At 33.8% G+C, this 18,620-nt stretch overlaps 1 protein-coding gene across 2 annotated transcripts; it reads left to right on the forward strand.

The window, feature by feature from the left end:
• The first annotated feature begins 508 nt into the window (after positions 1-508).
• On the forward strand, positions 509-17,758 carry LOC126720660 (probable LRR receptor-like serine/threonine-protein kinase At1g56140). 2 transcript variants are annotated; one of them, XM_050423398.1, is made up of 24 exons: positions 510-726; positions 2,767-2,953; positions 4,790-4,861; positions 5,079-5,150; positions 5,245-5,316; positions 5,713-5,781; positions 6,290-6,361; positions 6,480-6,551; positions 6,755-6,826; positions 6,912-6,983; positions 7,099-7,170; positions 7,645-7,716; positions 7,807-7,872; positions 8,605-8,670; positions 8,787-8,831; positions 10,049-10,113; positions 10,733-11,109; positions 11,720-11,921; positions 12,021-12,188; positions 12,728-12,846; positions 15,461-15,671; positions 15,762-15,993; positions 16,124-16,274; positions 17,171-17,758. In XM_050423398.1, the coding sequence occupies exons 1-24, from the start codon at positions 555-557 to the stop codon at positions 17,546-17,548; spliced, it is 3,156 nt and encodes a 1,051-aa protein (XP_050279355.1). In that variant the 5' UTR covers positions 510-554; the 3' UTR covers positions 17,549-17,758. The 2 variants fall into 2 exon arrangements, with proteins under 2 accessions (XP_050279356.1, XP_050279355.1); XM_050423399.1 differs by lacking the exon at positions 5,713-5,781 and having other exon boundaries at positions 509-726.
• The last annotated feature ends 862 nt before the right edge of the window (positions 17,759-18,620 follow it).

An 18,620-nucleotide genomic window follows, 5' to 3' on the forward strand; every position in this document is an offset into this window, starting at 1 on the left:
TAATTAACTGGCCTAGACCAGTTTATAAGAACTGCCCAGCGAGCGAACAAATGTGCAGATACATTCCCTTTCTATGAATAAAAGAAAATTCAACATTTGAAAAGCAATTAACAAGGTCAATGCCAACGAGTCATGACTAGAGAAAAGAGCCTAGATGCCAAGTTGTGAATAATGCCTTATAAGTTATACAACTTATACTTACTAGCTACCAAGTTGCCACCAATAGGGTCCGGTTTGTGAATCTCGAGCTACCAAGTTGCCAATAGCTAGGGGCGCCAGTGGGGCATGTTGTAGTGTTCTATAAACCGCATGAATTTATCAATTATATATGTAGTGTTTTATAAACAATGGTCAACTTTCTGTTTCTAGATATTGGCATTTTTATGTTTAGTTTATTTACTAATGGATAATTGAACATGGGAATTTGTATATTGTAAGAAATGCATTTATAGTCAGAGTAGATGGTCTGGTGTGGTGGCTTTGCATATCTGTATGAGAAGCTTTTTATCTTCCTCTATTCTTCTCTCTCTCTAGCCCTTTTGTAATATCTCTCAATGCACTTCTATTTTGTTAATGAATCCCATATAGAGAAAAAATTGAAGTCAGTCATGGTAGGATCATCACCTCTTCTAGTTTTAGCTTTTTGTGTTGCTTGCATCTTTGGCCAACTTTTTGAGTTAGCTCAAGCTCAAAATCAAACCCAAGCTGCTACAGATCCTGCTGAAGGTGTGCCTCTCTCTCTCTCTCTCTCTCTCTCTCTCTCACACACACACACACACACAGTTTATTACATATATTAATGTTCTTGGCTGATCAGATCTTTTTTTGTCTTCTGCATATGTTACATATGAAGAGCAATACGAAACTTCTTTTTTTGTATTTTTTTGGGTTATAATCCAATCAATAAACAATGAATGCCAAAAACTGTGTTTGTTTATAATTGTTGAGTACAAAACTTGAAGTAATATATAAAAGGCTAGCTTTTAGAATTTGATCGTGCTATAGCTTGCAAATCTAGCTATGAATGAAATTAATAAGAGCCCCAAACCAACGAATCATGCTGATAAGTGCAAGGTAGATATTGTACTTTTGATATTATCATCATTTCAATGGCTAGCTTAGCTTTTCCATTGTGCTGGCTACTTTTGGGGTCAGCCATTACATTATTGGGGTGGTGGTAAATACTAAGTAGTATTAGTGAGGCTTGGGTACATCATAAATTAATAATTACATATTTAACTAATTAATCAGACAGCTATGAGCGATGCTCTCTCTCTCTCTCTGTGTATATATATATAAATTTCAAAGGCTACCACCCTAGTAATTTAAAAAGAAAGAAAAAGTTATGAAAGATTTTTTTTTTTTTGGGTCTCTATATAGATTGATTGAATTTTTTTTTTTTTTTTTTTAATTCAATCAATCTTTATAGTGACCAAAAAAAAAAAGAAAAAAGAAAAAGAAATCTATGTTACATGGATTTTACTCACTTTTTCATTTTAAAAAAAAACATCATTCACTGATTGATATTTTTTTTACACGCTTTAAAAGTGGGTTAATTCTTAAAATAAATAAAAAAATATTGGCAGATCCATTTGTTTTTTTTTTTTTTTTAGGAAAATATTGGTAGATTTAATAGTTTTGGACAATCCGGATATTTTTTAATTAAGTGGGATTTATTTTACGGTTCAATCTGTGATGGGTATCAATGATTAGAAAGTTCTTTTCTACAAACACAACATTTTTATTTTTTTCTGTTTGGGATCGGCTCAAAATAAACATAAGCTATTTATTTTTTTGTGGGTAAATAGCAAATTACATCATGAAGTTTGGAGTTGATTAGATTATATATCTTAAAGTTTCAAAAACTTAATTTTACATCTTGAAGTTAGTTCTGTTAGCAATTAACCTCCCGCCGTTAGTTTCTACTGTTAAGTAACACATCATCATATTGATGTATTTTATTTTTGCCAAATTAGCCCTAAAACTATGGCGTTTCAGTGATAACTAAATGCATAGCTGGCACAATCAAAACTACTTCATCCCAGGCGTAAACTCAAAACACAAACCTATAGCTTAAACGGCAGGCCAAACTCTAAAATTAAAAATATGAACCACAAATATGGCAGACCTCATACCTCCCTAACTCAAACCCCACAAGCCGAGGCCTCCCTAACCCAAACCCCACGAACCCAAGCGGCAGCGGCAAAGGCTAACCAACAAAGGTGGACGTCATTTTTGTTTATGGCCCAGTGATTCGTGAATGCAGATCTAGCAACCCACATCAACAAACTAAGATGACAAAAGCCAAATTCGAAAACAGAGAGAAAGAGGAACAGCTCACTATCGGCGGAGCTGCTGCCTAGAGCCTTCACCGCCGCCGCCTGGGTTCGTGGGGTTTGGGTTAGGGAGGTATGAGGTCTGCCATCTTCGTGGTTTATTTATGTTTTTAATTTTAGAGTTTGGCCTGTCGTTTAAACTACAGGTTTGTGTTTTAAGTTTTAGACCTGAAACGACATAGTTTTAATTGTGCTAGCTACTCACTTGGTCATCACTAAAACGACGTAGTTTTAGGGCTGATTTGGCAAAGCACAAACTAACAGTGGGGTGAAACCTGTGTAATTAATTTGCAATTTACCATTTTTAGTATAATAATTTTATAAATTTCACTCTTTTTTCTAAATAAAATTATACTTTTAAACGGTGGCAATTTTGGAGGGTGTATATCAGATTGATCACAATGATGTTTAATTGTGAATATGATTGCAGTGACAGCATTGAATACAATATTTCAAAAATGGGGTATCTCTGCAAATTCAGATCAATGGAATGTAAGTGGGGAACCATGCAGTGGAGCAGCCATCGACTCTACCAGCTTCGATGACACAAAATACAACCCCTTCATCAAATGTGACTGTTCTGCCAATAGTAACTCTACTTGCCACATTACCCACTTGTACGTTTCTTTCTTTTATATATATATATATATATATATATCCTCATGTTTTGTTATTGGACCAGGCATTTATTTATTTATTTATTTAAGGAGGCTGTTTAGAGCACCTCAAGCTCTGGATTATTCTCCCGAGTGTGTGTATTACCTCCATCTGACATACACCAACTAATTATCGAGAATTTTGTTAGTTTGTTGGGTATAGAGGTGGATATTTCTAAAGTGAACCTAACTTAGACCCCTTGCGGCATACAATTTACTTGTAAATTGTTAATTATGTAACATTTTACCTTCTTGAGGATTTTGAGTTTAACACAACCCCCTATGGTATTTCTTTATGTGAATATATAGTTAATATTGACAGGTGTCATCACATGAGCAATGCATCTTTTATTTTAATGGATGTCTATGGTTTTCACATAAAATGATACACATGGAGTTCAGTACTGTAACATTAAAACTCAGGGGGAGGGGGGGGGGGGGGGGGGGGGTTGTGTGTGTGGGAGGAGTGGTGTTTTTGTGTTTCCCTCTAAATATACATATGTGTGTGTGTGCGCGTGTGTGTGAGAGAGCAGTCAAACAAACGAGAATTTTTTTGCTACCCAAGTCAAGCCTTTTTCTAATTAGAAGATCTAATCTGCCATGGGTGTGCCCTCATGGTGCTTCCCATGTTCTGTCCTTTATTTTAAAGGTTTTTGAGCATGTAATGTCATACAAACATCATACCATCAAATTTGAGCATAAAAGATAAAATATTTTGCTGCTTAAAATTTTGATGAAATATATCTTCATGCACCAATTTAAGTTGGTGGCATCTGTTGGTCAAACCAATACCTATGATGGATGTGTGCGCTTTGAAATTATTGAGTTTTGCATGAAATTGGCCATAGAATCCTAAGGACTAAGGCGAGGTCATGGAGACATCATAAGGAGGCCTTGTCATAATATCCTCTTAAAAGAAAATCTCATGTATGAATCATCTATATGATGACCAAAAATGAAAAGATAAAATGTGTCAACTTTATAAATTCACATGGTAATATGAAATGGGAACTTTACTTGAACTCAATGTTCCAGTGCTGAAATGGGGAAAGGAATTGATTAAAAAAAAAATTGAAGAGATAAGTTCTTTGTGTGTGCACGCAACACAAGTGTGTGTTTTATAACTTAAAAGTTCCTCATGTGGTTTCTTGGATTTATATATTGATGGTTAATTTTATCTTCTCCTATGCTCATTTTCTCCTTGTACCACATTTCACTAGTACAAGCGTGGTTTTGTACAATGAACCATGAATTTTATGCCATTGGAGTATACAAGCACAATTTGATATGCATTTAGCACAAACAAAAGAATAAAATCTAAATCCTTGCAAAGGATTATCAGATGGGGCCTCAATATGTATTATTTTTTGCAAAGTGCAAGTTAAGGGGATTTGAGTTTGATCCTCAGATCTAAACTCATAAGAAGGGAGCAGAATGCCACTAGGGTATATGGCCATTAATTGGACACTTGCCATTATATGTAAACATTGTGCTTGCAAAGAGCATTTATGATATTAATTACTAATATTCTTGAGCAATCATTCAATTTGCCACCTTTACTAAGCTTACAGTTTTTGCGATCCATGAATTAAATTCATGTACAAGTTGAAGCACAATTATTTCATATGATACTCCCCCCTTTTTTCAATTTTTTTTTTTTTTTTTTTTTTTTTTTTTTTAAATCCTTGAAAGTGTTGCAAAATTTGGTAGGTTAAAGAAACTACTCTTCAAAATATCTTGGGCATCTTCAGTATATAAATCTTTTTTCTGTGGTTGATTTCTTTTTCCCTTTTACAGGAAGGCTTATGCCTTGGATGTTGTTGGCGTTATTCCAGATGAACTATGGACTTTGACTTTCCTCTTCAATCTGTACGATATCTTCTTGATATGTTTGTTTACTTGTGTTTTGCATGAATATAGTTTACCTTCTTTTTCATGTAAGCTAGGATTGAACTTATACCTTGAAAGTGTACTGCGTCATGTAAACCAATTGAATTTTGTAGTAGATGTGGTGTACTAGTTTTCTAGGATGGTTCATTTTCATTATATTCTGTTAAATGTGCTATGTTTCCAATATTTCTTACAGGAATTTGGGCCAAAATTACTTGACTGGTAACTTGTCTGCATCCATCGGCAAACTATATCGCATGCAATACCTGTAAGCCTGTCTCAGTTTTGGTTTGAAACTCAAAGGATATTGTACGTCTAATGTTAGCTAACCTTTCTCTTTCCTTTGATGTTTAATAAATTAGGAGTCTTGGCATCAATGCATTATCAGGGACACTTCCAAAGGAACTTGGAAATCTTACAAATTTACTATCATTGTAAGTTACCCTCATTCAAAATTTGTAAGCCATCTATGTGGCATCTTGGTGATGTTGTTTCAACCATTCTTTTATTGTAATTTATTTGAAGAAGGGTTTTGTGATAAGGTCTATCTCAAATGGCATTTCTTCCTCCCTTAATAATAGGATGCATGTGTGACTTCCCATTAAAAATAATGAAGAAGGGTTTCACAAAAATATGAATTTAGAAGTCACCCTGATGCAATTGTACACCTATTTTGATGCTTTCTGCATTTTACATTTTTTTTTTTTTTTTTTTTGGGGGCTGGAATTCTATATCTCACATACTTGATCTTGATGATCTGCACCCTAAGAGAATCAAGTCCTTGTTTATAAATAATAATTCATATATTGTTCTACTTGTTAATTTTGTAGGTCTTTTTCTACAAACAACTTCACTGGTTCTCTTCCAGATCTTGGGACATTAGTGAAATTAGAACAGCTGTAAGTTCTAGTACCATAAAGCCTTCCATTTTTAGTGTAAGTTATGAAAATCTATTTGATTGTATTTTATAGCTAGGTGAGGTAGACTAGAAATGGTTCTAGCAAAGCTTCTAGTAATATCCTGTCGGTCGCTCGAGATTATAAGAACTTTGTGCCAATAAATCTCATATGCCGTATTGCAAGGTTTTGCAAATGCAACATTATCTGTTTTATCCTAGGACAGAAAACAATGTAATCATAATTTTTAGAAATACATTTTACATGATAAAGTCAAATACTTTTAACAGCCAGAAATGATATGGTGAAAATGATATATTTTAAAGATACTTATCATGAGAAATTGTGAAAATTGTTCTAAACAAGTCAGCAGCTTGAACAATAATCTAACGATGGCTTGAGACCTTTCCTTTGGTTGTTAAGTTCATTAACTGTTACTACTAAATTTTTATTTGAGTTGAGGATAGGATTTCAATATAATTTTATTCATGTAAATTTTTTGCCTTGACAGCTACTTTGATAGTTCTGGAGTTAGTGGTGCGATTCCTTCGACGTTTGCTAATTTAAAAAGCCTTAAGACAATGTAAGAACTAGCTTACTACTTCTTTTCTCACCTACAAACTTTCTAAAATTTACATAATGATGAATATAAAAACAAAAAATTGTGATTAGATTGTGTGAGGAAATATTTGTGGTATCAGGTGGGCTTCAGACACTGAACTAACGGGCCGGATACCTGACTTCATTGGGAATTGGTCGAAGCTTACTACCTTGTAAGACAATATTGTTAGCCCTATCCTATTTGCTTCTTGCTAAATCATGCTTGATAAGGCTCAATTTTCATTGCAAAGTCAAAGTAACATTATTTATTGTAAGAGTTATTATTGATAAAATTTTAGTGTGTATTTGTGCATTCTACAGAAGAGATGCATTTGTGCACAATTTATGATTAACTACTCCAAAATGATTTTGGTAGGAAGTTTGAAGGAAACTCTTTAGAAGGTCCAATACCCTCAACATTTTCCAATTTGACTTCTCTGACGGAGTTGTGAGTGTCTACATCTCCTAGTTACTTTTACTTGTATTTCGCAAATCTTGTAAAGCTTACAAGCTCATGTTTGATATTATTGTAGGAGAATAAGTGATTTGTCTAATGGGAGCTCTTCACTGGCATTTATACAAAATATGAAATCTCTAAGTATCTTGTAAGAAAACAAGTTTTTATGTTTCAGATTCCTAATTATGAATATCCATGTTTTTTTTTCCTTCTTTGTTGCTCTTCCAGAATATAACATAATAGTTTAGTTGCATCTGTTGCAGAGTGCTGAGGAATAATAACATTTCTGATTCAATTCCATCAAATATAGGAGAATACCAAAAGTTGTCACAGCTGTAAGTAATGCCCATTGGTGGGTGACTTTAGAGTTTTAGATATACATGGTGCTGTAATTTAAGTTGAATTTGATTGCTGCTCAAAGCAATGGAACTGAGAACATATTTGCTATTTATTAGGTTGGGCAACTCCAACCTGAAGAAAGAAATTTATGTAGGGTTCCTGTATTAAAATTTAAATGGTAAATTTAAGTGATATTTTTATCAGATTTCTCTTCGCTTGCAAAATGAACTCACCCTGTTTGTAACTATGTGATAAGGGGCCACTTCATTGTATTTCAAATTCAACCTATTTCTTTTTCACTTATCTCATCTTTTCTCTATCCTTTTCTTTTTCCTTCTTTATTGTTAGGATAGTGTATAAAGATTATAATTGTTAATTACCTCTTGTAGATAACTAGTTTTATGTATTACAACCATGTGATAATAGCTTTGTTATTAGTACATTATAATAATATTGTTTAACTTTTTTAGGGATTTGAGCTTCAACAATATAACAGGACAGATTCCAAACGCGCTTTTCAATTTGAGTTCGCTCTCTTACTTGTAATATACCTAATTTTCTTAATTTCATATTATACATTCCAATATTACTTTGTATTATATTGAAGCATGTACTACTACCTTCTTTATCAGGTTTCTTGGAAATAATAAGTTAAATGGCATTGTGCCTCCACAAAAAAGTGGATCTCTTCGCAACATGTAAGTACATAAAGACATCACTTGCATTTTACAACATTATGATACATTTAAAATGGTGGTGTCTAATAATTTGCTTTTTAATTGAAAAAGTCCCTAATTTGTATAAGGATATTTTGAATCTCCGATGCATATGTACAAGGAGTTATATTCAATCTAATGTCAAGTATTTTGGTAGAAAAATGTTGGGTACCGCATCCAAAATCTTGTATGAGCTAAGTGATCATTTATATGTAGTGAGCTATAACAATCTTATGGAGCAAATGCTTTTACATTTGGAGGTTATAGCACACTCAGGTTAATCAAAGATTTGATCTCCATGTAATAATTTAGCAATTACTCGAAAATGATGGAAATGTTCCCTTTCTTTTTTTCTTTGGGGGGGGGTGGGTGGGGAGGGTATTTTCTGTATATCAATAAGCAAGCAATTACAGAAAAGACTAAATGCTGTATCACCAATGGATTAATTGTAATGTCCTAATCATATAGTCTCATAAAAGAGTAATGTCATGCTAGATACATGGATTTCCATGTGTAGCTAAAAGCATAAACAAGCATGGCATTATTAGCAAACATAGAAAAATAGAGGTCCTAGATTTTGAATAATGTGGTTTCAAAATTTTGTTTCAAAGCATCAACGTGAATTGACTAATGCGTAATTTAGTACTGAACATGGGATTGATTACCAGTTGAATGGATCATGTATCTAACATCCTTATTATGTTATGATTGCAGTGATTTGTCTTACAATAATTTACAGGGAAGCTTTCCTTCTTGGGTCAGCGAACAAAATTTACAACTGTATGTATACTATTGTATTTGAAAATATTTATGTTATATATATGCTTCTAATATTCTACAACTTGCTACTCTTGAATAAAAACTGACATTCAGATCTTATGTTGTATAATATGCAGTAATTTAGTTGCCAACAATTTCACAATAGAAAGTTCAAACAGCAGGTAAATTTCTCGATGCTATATTTTCTTATTTAAAATCTTGAGTTTTACCATAATGAAACAAGTTTCTAATCAAGTTTAAAATGTTATTAGTCTTGTCAATTAAAGTAGTGAAGCTGTTAGAAGCTAATAGCCATGATTTTCAACATGGTAACTTATCCTCTCAAATATTTTGGAACTTTACATGGAGTGTGAATTATCATTAACTCACTACCTCAGAGAATTAAAATGTTTTACTAGAAGTAAATTATAGATAGAAATTACTAATGAAAAATCTATATTATAGATAGAAATTAATTAGCTGGTGTCTAGCAATGTATATTACTTACATGTTTATTAAAAGGAGTGAATTTAGGCATCTGATGCAGGACAAAAGCTTTGATACCAAACTAATTTGAGATTTGTTGGGTTTTGGGATAGGTAGGGATAGTGTTTGTTTTGGAGAAGGCTGGAAAATATTTGGAAGTGAAAAAGAAAATTTTTGGAAGTTGAACAGATAAAGGAAGAAGTAGAAAATATTTTCTTAAGCCGCACATATGGATATTTTGTGCATGAGAAATGGAGTTTCTGGCTCCAATAACTCAAGATTCATCAATTACCAAAATATGCCCAAAAGAAATAAATAAATAAATAAAATAATAATAATTAGAATGGGTCAGGCCTGGTTATATCATCTTATTTACATGGTCAAATGACACCTAATCTATATGTTCTGTTGATATAGAACATTGATAAAAATGAAGTGTAATTAGCTTATTTGATACCTAGGAGAGTAATGGGGACTATCAAAGCCCATTTGATTAAATTACCCCTCCCTTCTCTTCCCCACACCCCCCCCCCCCCCCCAAAAAAAAAGTAAAAATAAAAACACCACTTCTACCTAGATACTATATGTTTCTCTTCATGATCAATTTCATATATATATATATATATATATATATATATTTACTTCTTGTGATTGCAAATAATGCCTTACATTGGGAAAACACAAGTCGTAACTCATTTAAAGAAACCTCTTTCATCATGGGGCAATGATGAGTTAGTATTCTTAGGAGAATGCTTATGAGCATATTGCCAAGAGATCATTTCTCATTACATGAGTGAAAACTTAATCCTAATTATAATATTTGTATCAATTAGATATATCTGCTTTAATAGCTAATGTTTTATGTCGTTGAATTACACATTCCATGCCTAAGTGCATTTCTGTTCTGCTTTAGTGTTTTGCCTTCAGGATTGAGCTGTCTTCAACGGGGTTTTCCTTGCAATCGAGGCACTGGAAGATGTAAGTACAATTTAAAATATCACACCTGATTGTAAGATTGGAAAGCATTCGCAAGTATTGAAGCCAAACTGCAAGAAGATTATACGCTAGTTTTGGTGCTTCTAAGCAGAATACGAAGTGATGAAACTTTAGATGTTTACAAAATATTGATATGGACATGGTACAATAATGCAGTCCAAATTTTTAGTACACATGAATATTGGACTTGTCTTTTTAAAGGCTAAATTGGAAATGCATCAAAGCTACATTCCAGTGTCAATTTAGTATACAGTAATTTTAAATGGCATCGTGATTTACTTTAACGAAAAATTGCAAGGTCTGTGAACCTCTACCAAGAACCCTATGCTGGCGATCATTAAAAGAGTATTTAAAAAGATCGGGTTTGAATAGGTCAATATTTTGTGCTTAGAACTAAGTCTCACATTCAAATACAGATAATTAAACTATTTTTCAACCTACATTCTTGATTTTTTTATAACAGACTACTGATCAGGATTCTAAATTCAAGCATGTACACTATTGAAATGTGTGGCATACTTATGAATGCACTAATTTAATTACCTTTTTTGAGCTTACACATCAATGAATGTTTTTTTATTTTATATATATTTGTTTTCAGATTCTGAGTTTGCAATTAAGTGCGGAGGTCCTCCAATTACCTCTTCTAATGGGATTGTGTATGAGAGGGATAATGAGACACTTGGTCCAGCTACATATTATGTGGTTGACACAGACAGGTGGGCAGTTAGCAATGTTGGATATTTTAGTGGGACCAATAGTCCTTCGTATACAAGTTCTTCGTCATCTCAATTCACAAATACTTTAGACTCAGAGCTGTTCCAAACAGCTCGACTCTCTGCTTCATCATTACGATACTATGGCCTAGGGCTCGAGAATGGAAACTACACTGTGAGCCTCCAATTTGCAGAAATAGCTTTTGTAAACTCTAACTCATGGAAAAGTCTTGGGAGGCGTATCTTTGATATTTATATCCAGGTCTGCATCATATTATAGAATTGTTTTAGAACTTCTGCATTTTCTTTAAAATGAAGTTTGCATTGCCTAAAAAGTTTATTCACCCTAGTAAATAAGTGTTAGTTTCTTTGATAACCGTTAATTGTGAAGTTTAATAATTCCGCACCATGATCGTGTCTAGGGATTATGATGGCAATCTAAGTTTATATTTCTTTACAAAAAAAGAGTATAAGATACAAATATATTGACTGTCTTATTCATCAATATAGATTTTTGTTGAATATGATGCATATTTACAATTGAAATTATCTAATCAATTCTAAATTTGCCACTAGCAGTTCTCTATTTTGCCCCTCCACATGTTTTCTTTAACCAACTATTTTGCTCTTAGTTTTCTCTGAATTTTTGTCAATTACAGTACAACCATTACCTCTGTGATTTCTTCACTTTTTTTACAATTTATTTCCGAAACTCAAAATAGTTTTGATATCTAAAATATGTCTATAATCATGATAAGGATTTTGAATGAAACCTTTGATGTTTTCCCTCTCCAATATTCCTATAAAATGACCTCTTTCCTCTTATCCTCATTCCTTTCTATTTTGCTAATTTTTGAATTTGTTTACTCTAGGGGAATCTTGTTTTAAAGGAATTTGACATACAAAAGGAAGCCGGTGGTGCCTCTTTCGTAGCTGTTCCAAAGGAATATAAGAATGTTCAGGTATCAGAAAACTACCTTGAAATCCATCTCTTTTGGGCTGGAAAAGGGACTTGCTGTGTACCTGCTCAAGGTACTTATGGACCTTCTATTTCAGCCATCAGTGCTACCCCAGGTAAAAAAGTGCAGAAACTGTAGATGCAATTTAGAAAGATTAGGTACTGATTTCCTCACATTTTAGTACCATGTTATTGACTATCTTACTTTGGTATAGAATTTACACCCACTGTTAGTAACATACCTCCAAGCACAAGCAGCAACAAGAATAGGACCGGCCTGATTGTGGGTGTTGTTGTTGGCGTTGGGGTTTTGAGCTTTCTGGCTGTTTTCTTGGTTTTCTATATTCTTCGAAGAAGAAAACCACTTACCAATGATGATGAAGGTAAGCCAAAAATTATGTTACATATACATGATAGTTGTCAAACTTCATTCAGTTTTCTCAACATATTAGAAAAATGGAACTCTTTCGTTTATGTGATGCTATGGTACTCACTATTAATGACTAGTGAGGTGGCCTCTGCATATTCCATATTAAGTAGTATAAAATGCAGTGTATCATTTCTTGTGTACATAGGCATTTTTACTAAGACCTCATTCTATTCATGTCTTGGAATAATATGCATTCACACACAAACAGACATTTATGACCAATAAGTAATAGGGAGAAACATAATTTATGTGGCCAACGAAGCCCCAGGCTATATACAGATTCCCATTTATTATGCTTGCTACCTAATCTCCTGCTTCAGTCCAACAACGTTCTGGACTAAAACACATTGATGATATTGATTCTTAAGAAAAGGATAGTTCCTCATTTAGCTTACAAAAACGTTGCTGAATTTTCTGCTATAACCACTCAAGCAAATTGATTACTAGAAAAGGGATTCAGTGTTACAACCTATGTTTATGTTGAAATTGCAGAGCTCCTCGGAATAGATGCTAAAACATTCACTTTCAGCTATGCTGAACTAAAGACAGCTACAGAAGATTTTATTCCTGATAATAAGCTTGGAGAGGGAGGATTTGGACCAGTTTATAAGGTAATTCCATATTCTAATCAATAACTTCAGTGGCTGAAACCAAGCCATTGCTGTAAAGTTGACTGTCTGATATACATCTATACATCTATTGATAATTCCAAGCAATAGCTATTAACAAATCACAGAGTGCAACATCACCCCTTTTTCTTTTTGTTTATTTCATTTATATTATCCTTTTATTTTATTTTTACTTTTTTTTTTTGAAATTCCTTGGCCACCCTTATTATGATATCTTGTTCCTGTGATTGGCGAGAAGCTGGCAGTTGCAATTACTAAATTGATCCAAAAATAAATGAAGAGTAGTAATTCTATATCCATATGCAACAAGCTGGAAACCAGCCACAACAGTTAAGGGATATAACAGAGCAAACAACTCCCAACTACAACTAGACAACAATATCTAAACTACACAACCAAGATTGACCACCCAGATAAACAGATCAGGGACAAAATCCCAGCAACTAACAAACCAAAATATGAGATAATGCAAAACTAGACAGCCGCACATCCGCTTAGCAAATCAGCAAGAAGAAGAATCTGCAACAGGTGGAAAGTTGTACCACCACATAGATCAAACTTTAGGCTTAAACACAACATCTGAGATACCCCATCTGGCGCAGAATTTTTTGTTGATGCTAGAGCTGGGATATACACCCTTGCTTTCAATTTTATACTTCTCCTGATTCTTTATCCTAAATTTGTTCCTTTGTTCTCACTGTGCCCTGGTGCTTAACAGCATTTCTTTGAGCCCAAACATGGTTTATACCAGCAATGAAGCCTAACCTGCTACAATCTGCCCTAAAGATTTTTCCTTTTCAATTTTGTACTGCCCAGGTGATGAGATTACCCCATTCATCATCAAGGCCTTCTTGACAGCACCATCTTTTAATTATCCTCCAACTTCTTTGAGAAAAAGGGCATTTGAAGAAGATATGTTCTCTATTTTCAGTGCATGCTCTACATCGTACACACAAACTGTCACAACTTACTACCCAACTAACCATGCACTTAATTATCTATCACTCAAAGCCAACCAAGTAGCAAAAGCATGCCTTGGGATGGCTTTGGCAAATAAAACAATTTTCCACCAATTGATAGTTGGCGTCCTTGGCCGAATTTGGTCCCAAGCACTTGACATAGAGAAAGTAACAAGATCATCAGACCTTGAATAGCTCCAATTCCAAGCCTTGTTTAGAATCACAGTCACTAGAGAGTTTAGCATTTAATAAGGTGGCAGTGTCATACACTATTCTATGCCTAAATTTTTGATAGAGACGGCTATCTGGGTGCCAATTATCATGCCACATGTAAATGTTAGAACTATACCCCACCAGGACTTGATTAATGGCCTAGCCAAATCTCAGAGTTGAAAGTTATTTTAAAGTTCTTAATCAAATGAACCAACCTATTTTCTAATTGTTTTCTGATTCAGGCCATATTCCCAAATTCAAACTTCTCTAAGTTTCCATGCCATAAAATCTGTTACACATTTTCCCCTTTATATGGCCTGGTTACATATTTAAAATTATGGTTCTGTCCCCTTTTTTTAAGGCTACTCTTTACACTGGGTAAACTTATAAAAGAAAGTATTGTACAATGAAATGAGACCCATTTTATGCCACTATATTGCAATTTCAAGAAGTGAATCTGTTATTAAAAAGCACTTATTTACAGCAAACTACTTATAGAGGGTGATGAATTGATCAAAATAAGGGACAAATTACATTTTAATGATTATGGAAATTTAATATCGTCATGGATGATGGCTTAATGTTTGAGTAGTTTTTTAAGATTGTTCAAAATGGACTGGTCAAGAAAAAATCATCTCTGGTTGATGTTTATTAGATTTGATAATCACAGGAACCAATATATGAGTAATTACATTTTGTGGAGGGTATTGTAGTTTGAGTAACCACAGTTGGTACAAATAAATAATTTCCAAAATGTTTTAGTATTATGAGACTCTGACCAAATAATTGAAGTCATTAGCAAACAAGATTGTATATACTAGGAGCATAAAAATAATGGGTTTTTTTTTTTGGTTCCTTCTTTTCTAGACGTTAGTGAGGCTGGTTACCTGATCTATGAAATGGGATCCATAAGATGACATTTCTGGTAGTTTATAGCTTGCCAGATGTATTGCTTGTATCATTGGAAGTAAAAACACTTTGGAAAGCAAGTTTTTTATTTTAAAAATCAAAGTTTTTGACCATACGAAGACAATCTAGTGCTTTGTAGAACATTTATATCGGGCAACCTGTCATTCCTGCCTGATACTTTTCCTTGAATGGTTTGAAGCATAAAATTGAAATTGATTAAAATTGACAGGCAATTTCATGGTGAAGATGACCACTGACCATTAAGAAACCAAATTGTTTTGAAATTTATCCATATAAATTTTATGTATAAATGGGTATTGTGTGGTTTTGTTTTACATTTTTTGACTTTACTTAGCATCAATCAGATAAAAAGTCTAAATTACATCTATTAAGCCATCCATCCTAATTATCCAAACTCTCATTTTTATATTTACTATAATAGATTAAATTATATGTACAGTAATATTTTTTAAACATATTCTTTAATATTTTGTTTGGTACTTTGTATAAAATAGGGAACACTTAATGATGGGAGAGTAATTGCTGTGAAGCAACTGTCTGTCACATCACACCAAGGAAAGAACCAATTCCTGACTGAGATTGCTACTATATCTGCTGTGCAACACCGTAACCTTGTGAAGCTGTATGGATGTTGCATTGAGGGAGATAAACGACTCCTTGTGTATGAGTATCTAGAAAATAAAAGTCTTGATCAAGCATTATTTGGTATGTGAACACATCTTTGCTGTTGCTAACTGAGCATGTAAGTATTTATTTATACTATGTAGATTTAATTTATATGCTTGCATGAGACAGGAAAAAGAACCTTGAATCTCGATTGGTCAACACGTTTCGATATATGCTTGGGTGTAGCAAGAGGTTTAGCTTATCTTCATGAGGAGTCACGGCTTCGGATTGTACACAGAGATGTGAAGGCTAGTAATATCCTGCTTGACTCTGATCTCATCCCCAAAATATCAGACTTTGGCTTGGCCAAGCTTTATGATGATAAAAAGACCCACATAAGCACGCGCGTTGCAGGGACTATGTAAGATCCTAGAGGCTTAGTTTGTCACCTTGTCTTTTTGAATTACATAATCTTTTATTTTGTGCATGTAAGATCCTAGAGGCTTAGTAAGATTAGTACTAATTTGTGCATGTGATTTTTACTGGTGCAGTGGGTATCTTGCACCGGAGTACGCCATGCGTGGGCACCTTACAGAGAAGGCTGATGTTTTTGCCTTTGGTGTTGTGGCTCTAGAGCTTGTTAGTGGGAGGCCAAATTCTGACTCAAGCTTGGAAGAAGAAAAGATATATCTTCTTGAATGGGTATGAACAATATTTTAGTGCCCCATGACAATCATCTTTCTTTAATTGGATGGATTTTTTTCCTTCCAAAAGTTTCAGTAGTATATATTTTTGTTTAGATATGTGTTTTGGGTTCATGACAGTCATGATCCATCCACAACTATATATATTTTTTGCTTCTGCCAAAAGTTGAAGTACCAGCAAAGCTTGGATCATAATTTATCAATAAATAAATAAAGAGGAAAGTCAGGACATCTAAAGGAAGTGAAGTAATTTTATTTGCTTATTTAGAGTATTTGCAAAATGAGTCCAATTTGCAGTATAATAGGAAATCAAATGGGTCTCCATGCTCAAATCTACGCTAGTAAGAGCCTACTTTTTGTATGACCAAATACCATGTAATGGTCTCTTTCCAAGTTATTTTATGAAATTCAAGATAACACATAGGTTTTGTTTTTTACCTTATTTATTCATAATTTTGTGATGTTCCTGATTTTGAATTTTACACACTTAGATATTGAAATATATGTCAAGCTTGACCTGTCAGTGTCACTCATCCATATGTCACCAAACATTTAAAATGTGTTAATGGAGTGGCAATTAGATTCACAAGATGAGCTTGTGGTTGACTTTAGAGATAACAACTAGATTCTATTTAGATCCCCAGTAAAACTTGGTTGTCTTATTCATTCAGACAAGTTGAATACTCACTACCAATACATTTATACTATGTTATGAACACTTAGACTGTTAAACTCATTGAAACAATTGGAATATTGGATTACTCACTTCCACCACTTTTGTATTATATTCTGAACTTGAATAAAGTTGTCTCATTGAAACAAATGGATCACTCACTGCCACCACTTGTACACAACATTTTGAAGCTACTCTGATAGCATATATATCTTTCTCAGGCTTGGCAGTTGCATGAAAACAACCGTGAAGTTGATCTTGCAGACTCTAAATTATCAGAATTCAATGAGGAAGAAGTAAAACGACTGATTGGAGTATCTCTTTTGTGCACTCAAGCATCCCCAACATTGCGGCCATCAATGTCACGTGTCGTGGCAATGCTCTCAGGAGATTTTGAAGTGAGCACTGTAACTTCAAGGCCAGGATATTTGACAGATTGGAAATATGATGATATAACCAGCGTAACCAGTGAGGATGCAATTGATACTACCTATTTCAAATCATCATCAGCTAGTACAAGCATGGTGGGTGATGTAGGGAATTCACCAGCAAATGCTTCTAAACCTATGCCTGGTGATACTATCAAACAGGGTCGATGAGAATTCGTCATTATTTTTCTTCAAATTTATTATTGTGTGTAGTTAAAAAACGTTTTGTGTATTCTTCCTTTTATGAGTTTGACAATGTAATTCCTTACATTTTTCGGTAGAGGCATAGTTTAGTTTGTTTCATGTCGTGACAGAAACACTATCGAATGTAAGGTACTATTCAAGAAGTTTTACAAATGTTTCACGTGGAGATTTACCTTATTTATTTTTTTATTTAAAATTTCACTAGTTGAAGTTCATAATTGAAAACGAATTAACACTTTCACTTATCTACTCATGGTTCACCATAGTGAAATACTGAGTGAGTATGACCAAGTAAGACATCTAACCCTGATATCTAAGCTTCGTTGGCTAGTGACACATGGCTGAGTAAGTTAAATAGTCACACCGAGTCCATTCAATTGAGACATATATAAGGAAAGAAAGAGCTTTAATCCCCAAAGAATCTCATCTATATTCAAGTTACCCCAAAGAAAAATACTACTTAATTGGCAAGCAATAGAATAGTTGTGTATCAATGGTTGGTGTCGGTTGTTGGTTCCTCAAACAAAGATTGCATGACAAGATTGTTGTGGTCCTTTTCTAGATTGCCACTTGCTTGTGCTTGATTGGTTTTCTTCGTGGTCCTAGAATTAGTTGTGGGAGTCGAATCCACCACCCTGGTTTGCACAATTGGTGAAGAAGGCTAGCGGAGTGTCATGCTTAACAAGCCTACAACAGAGGGAAAGCACTACAAGAAGTGCTAAAATCGAAGTGAATGGAATTGTAATGGAGGAGAAGGAATTATTTTATGTTTAGTGCCTTTAAGAATGCACAGGAAATATATTGAGCTATCTATTGAACTAGTCATAAATTTTATGGAGGTATAAGGATTTTTATGTGAATGTAAGGGTGATTTTTTCTGCAATTTTGACATTCCATGTTTCTCTGATTCATTTTAGGACTCATGCCTTTAATTTTCAGGTTATTCCCTATTTTAAAGATTTTTTTGGTGCTCTTAAAAGACCAGCTCAATGTAGTGAAGGTTTGTTAAACTCACTGGACATTTTTAATCAGTTGCTTG

This window comes from Quercus robur, chromosome 4, assembly GCF_932294415.1.
Source record: "Quercus robur chromosome 4, dhQueRobu3.1, whole genome shotgun sequence".
Lineage (NCBI taxonomy): Eukaryota > Viridiplantae > Streptophyta > Magnoliopsida > Fagales > Fagaceae > Quercus > Quercus robur.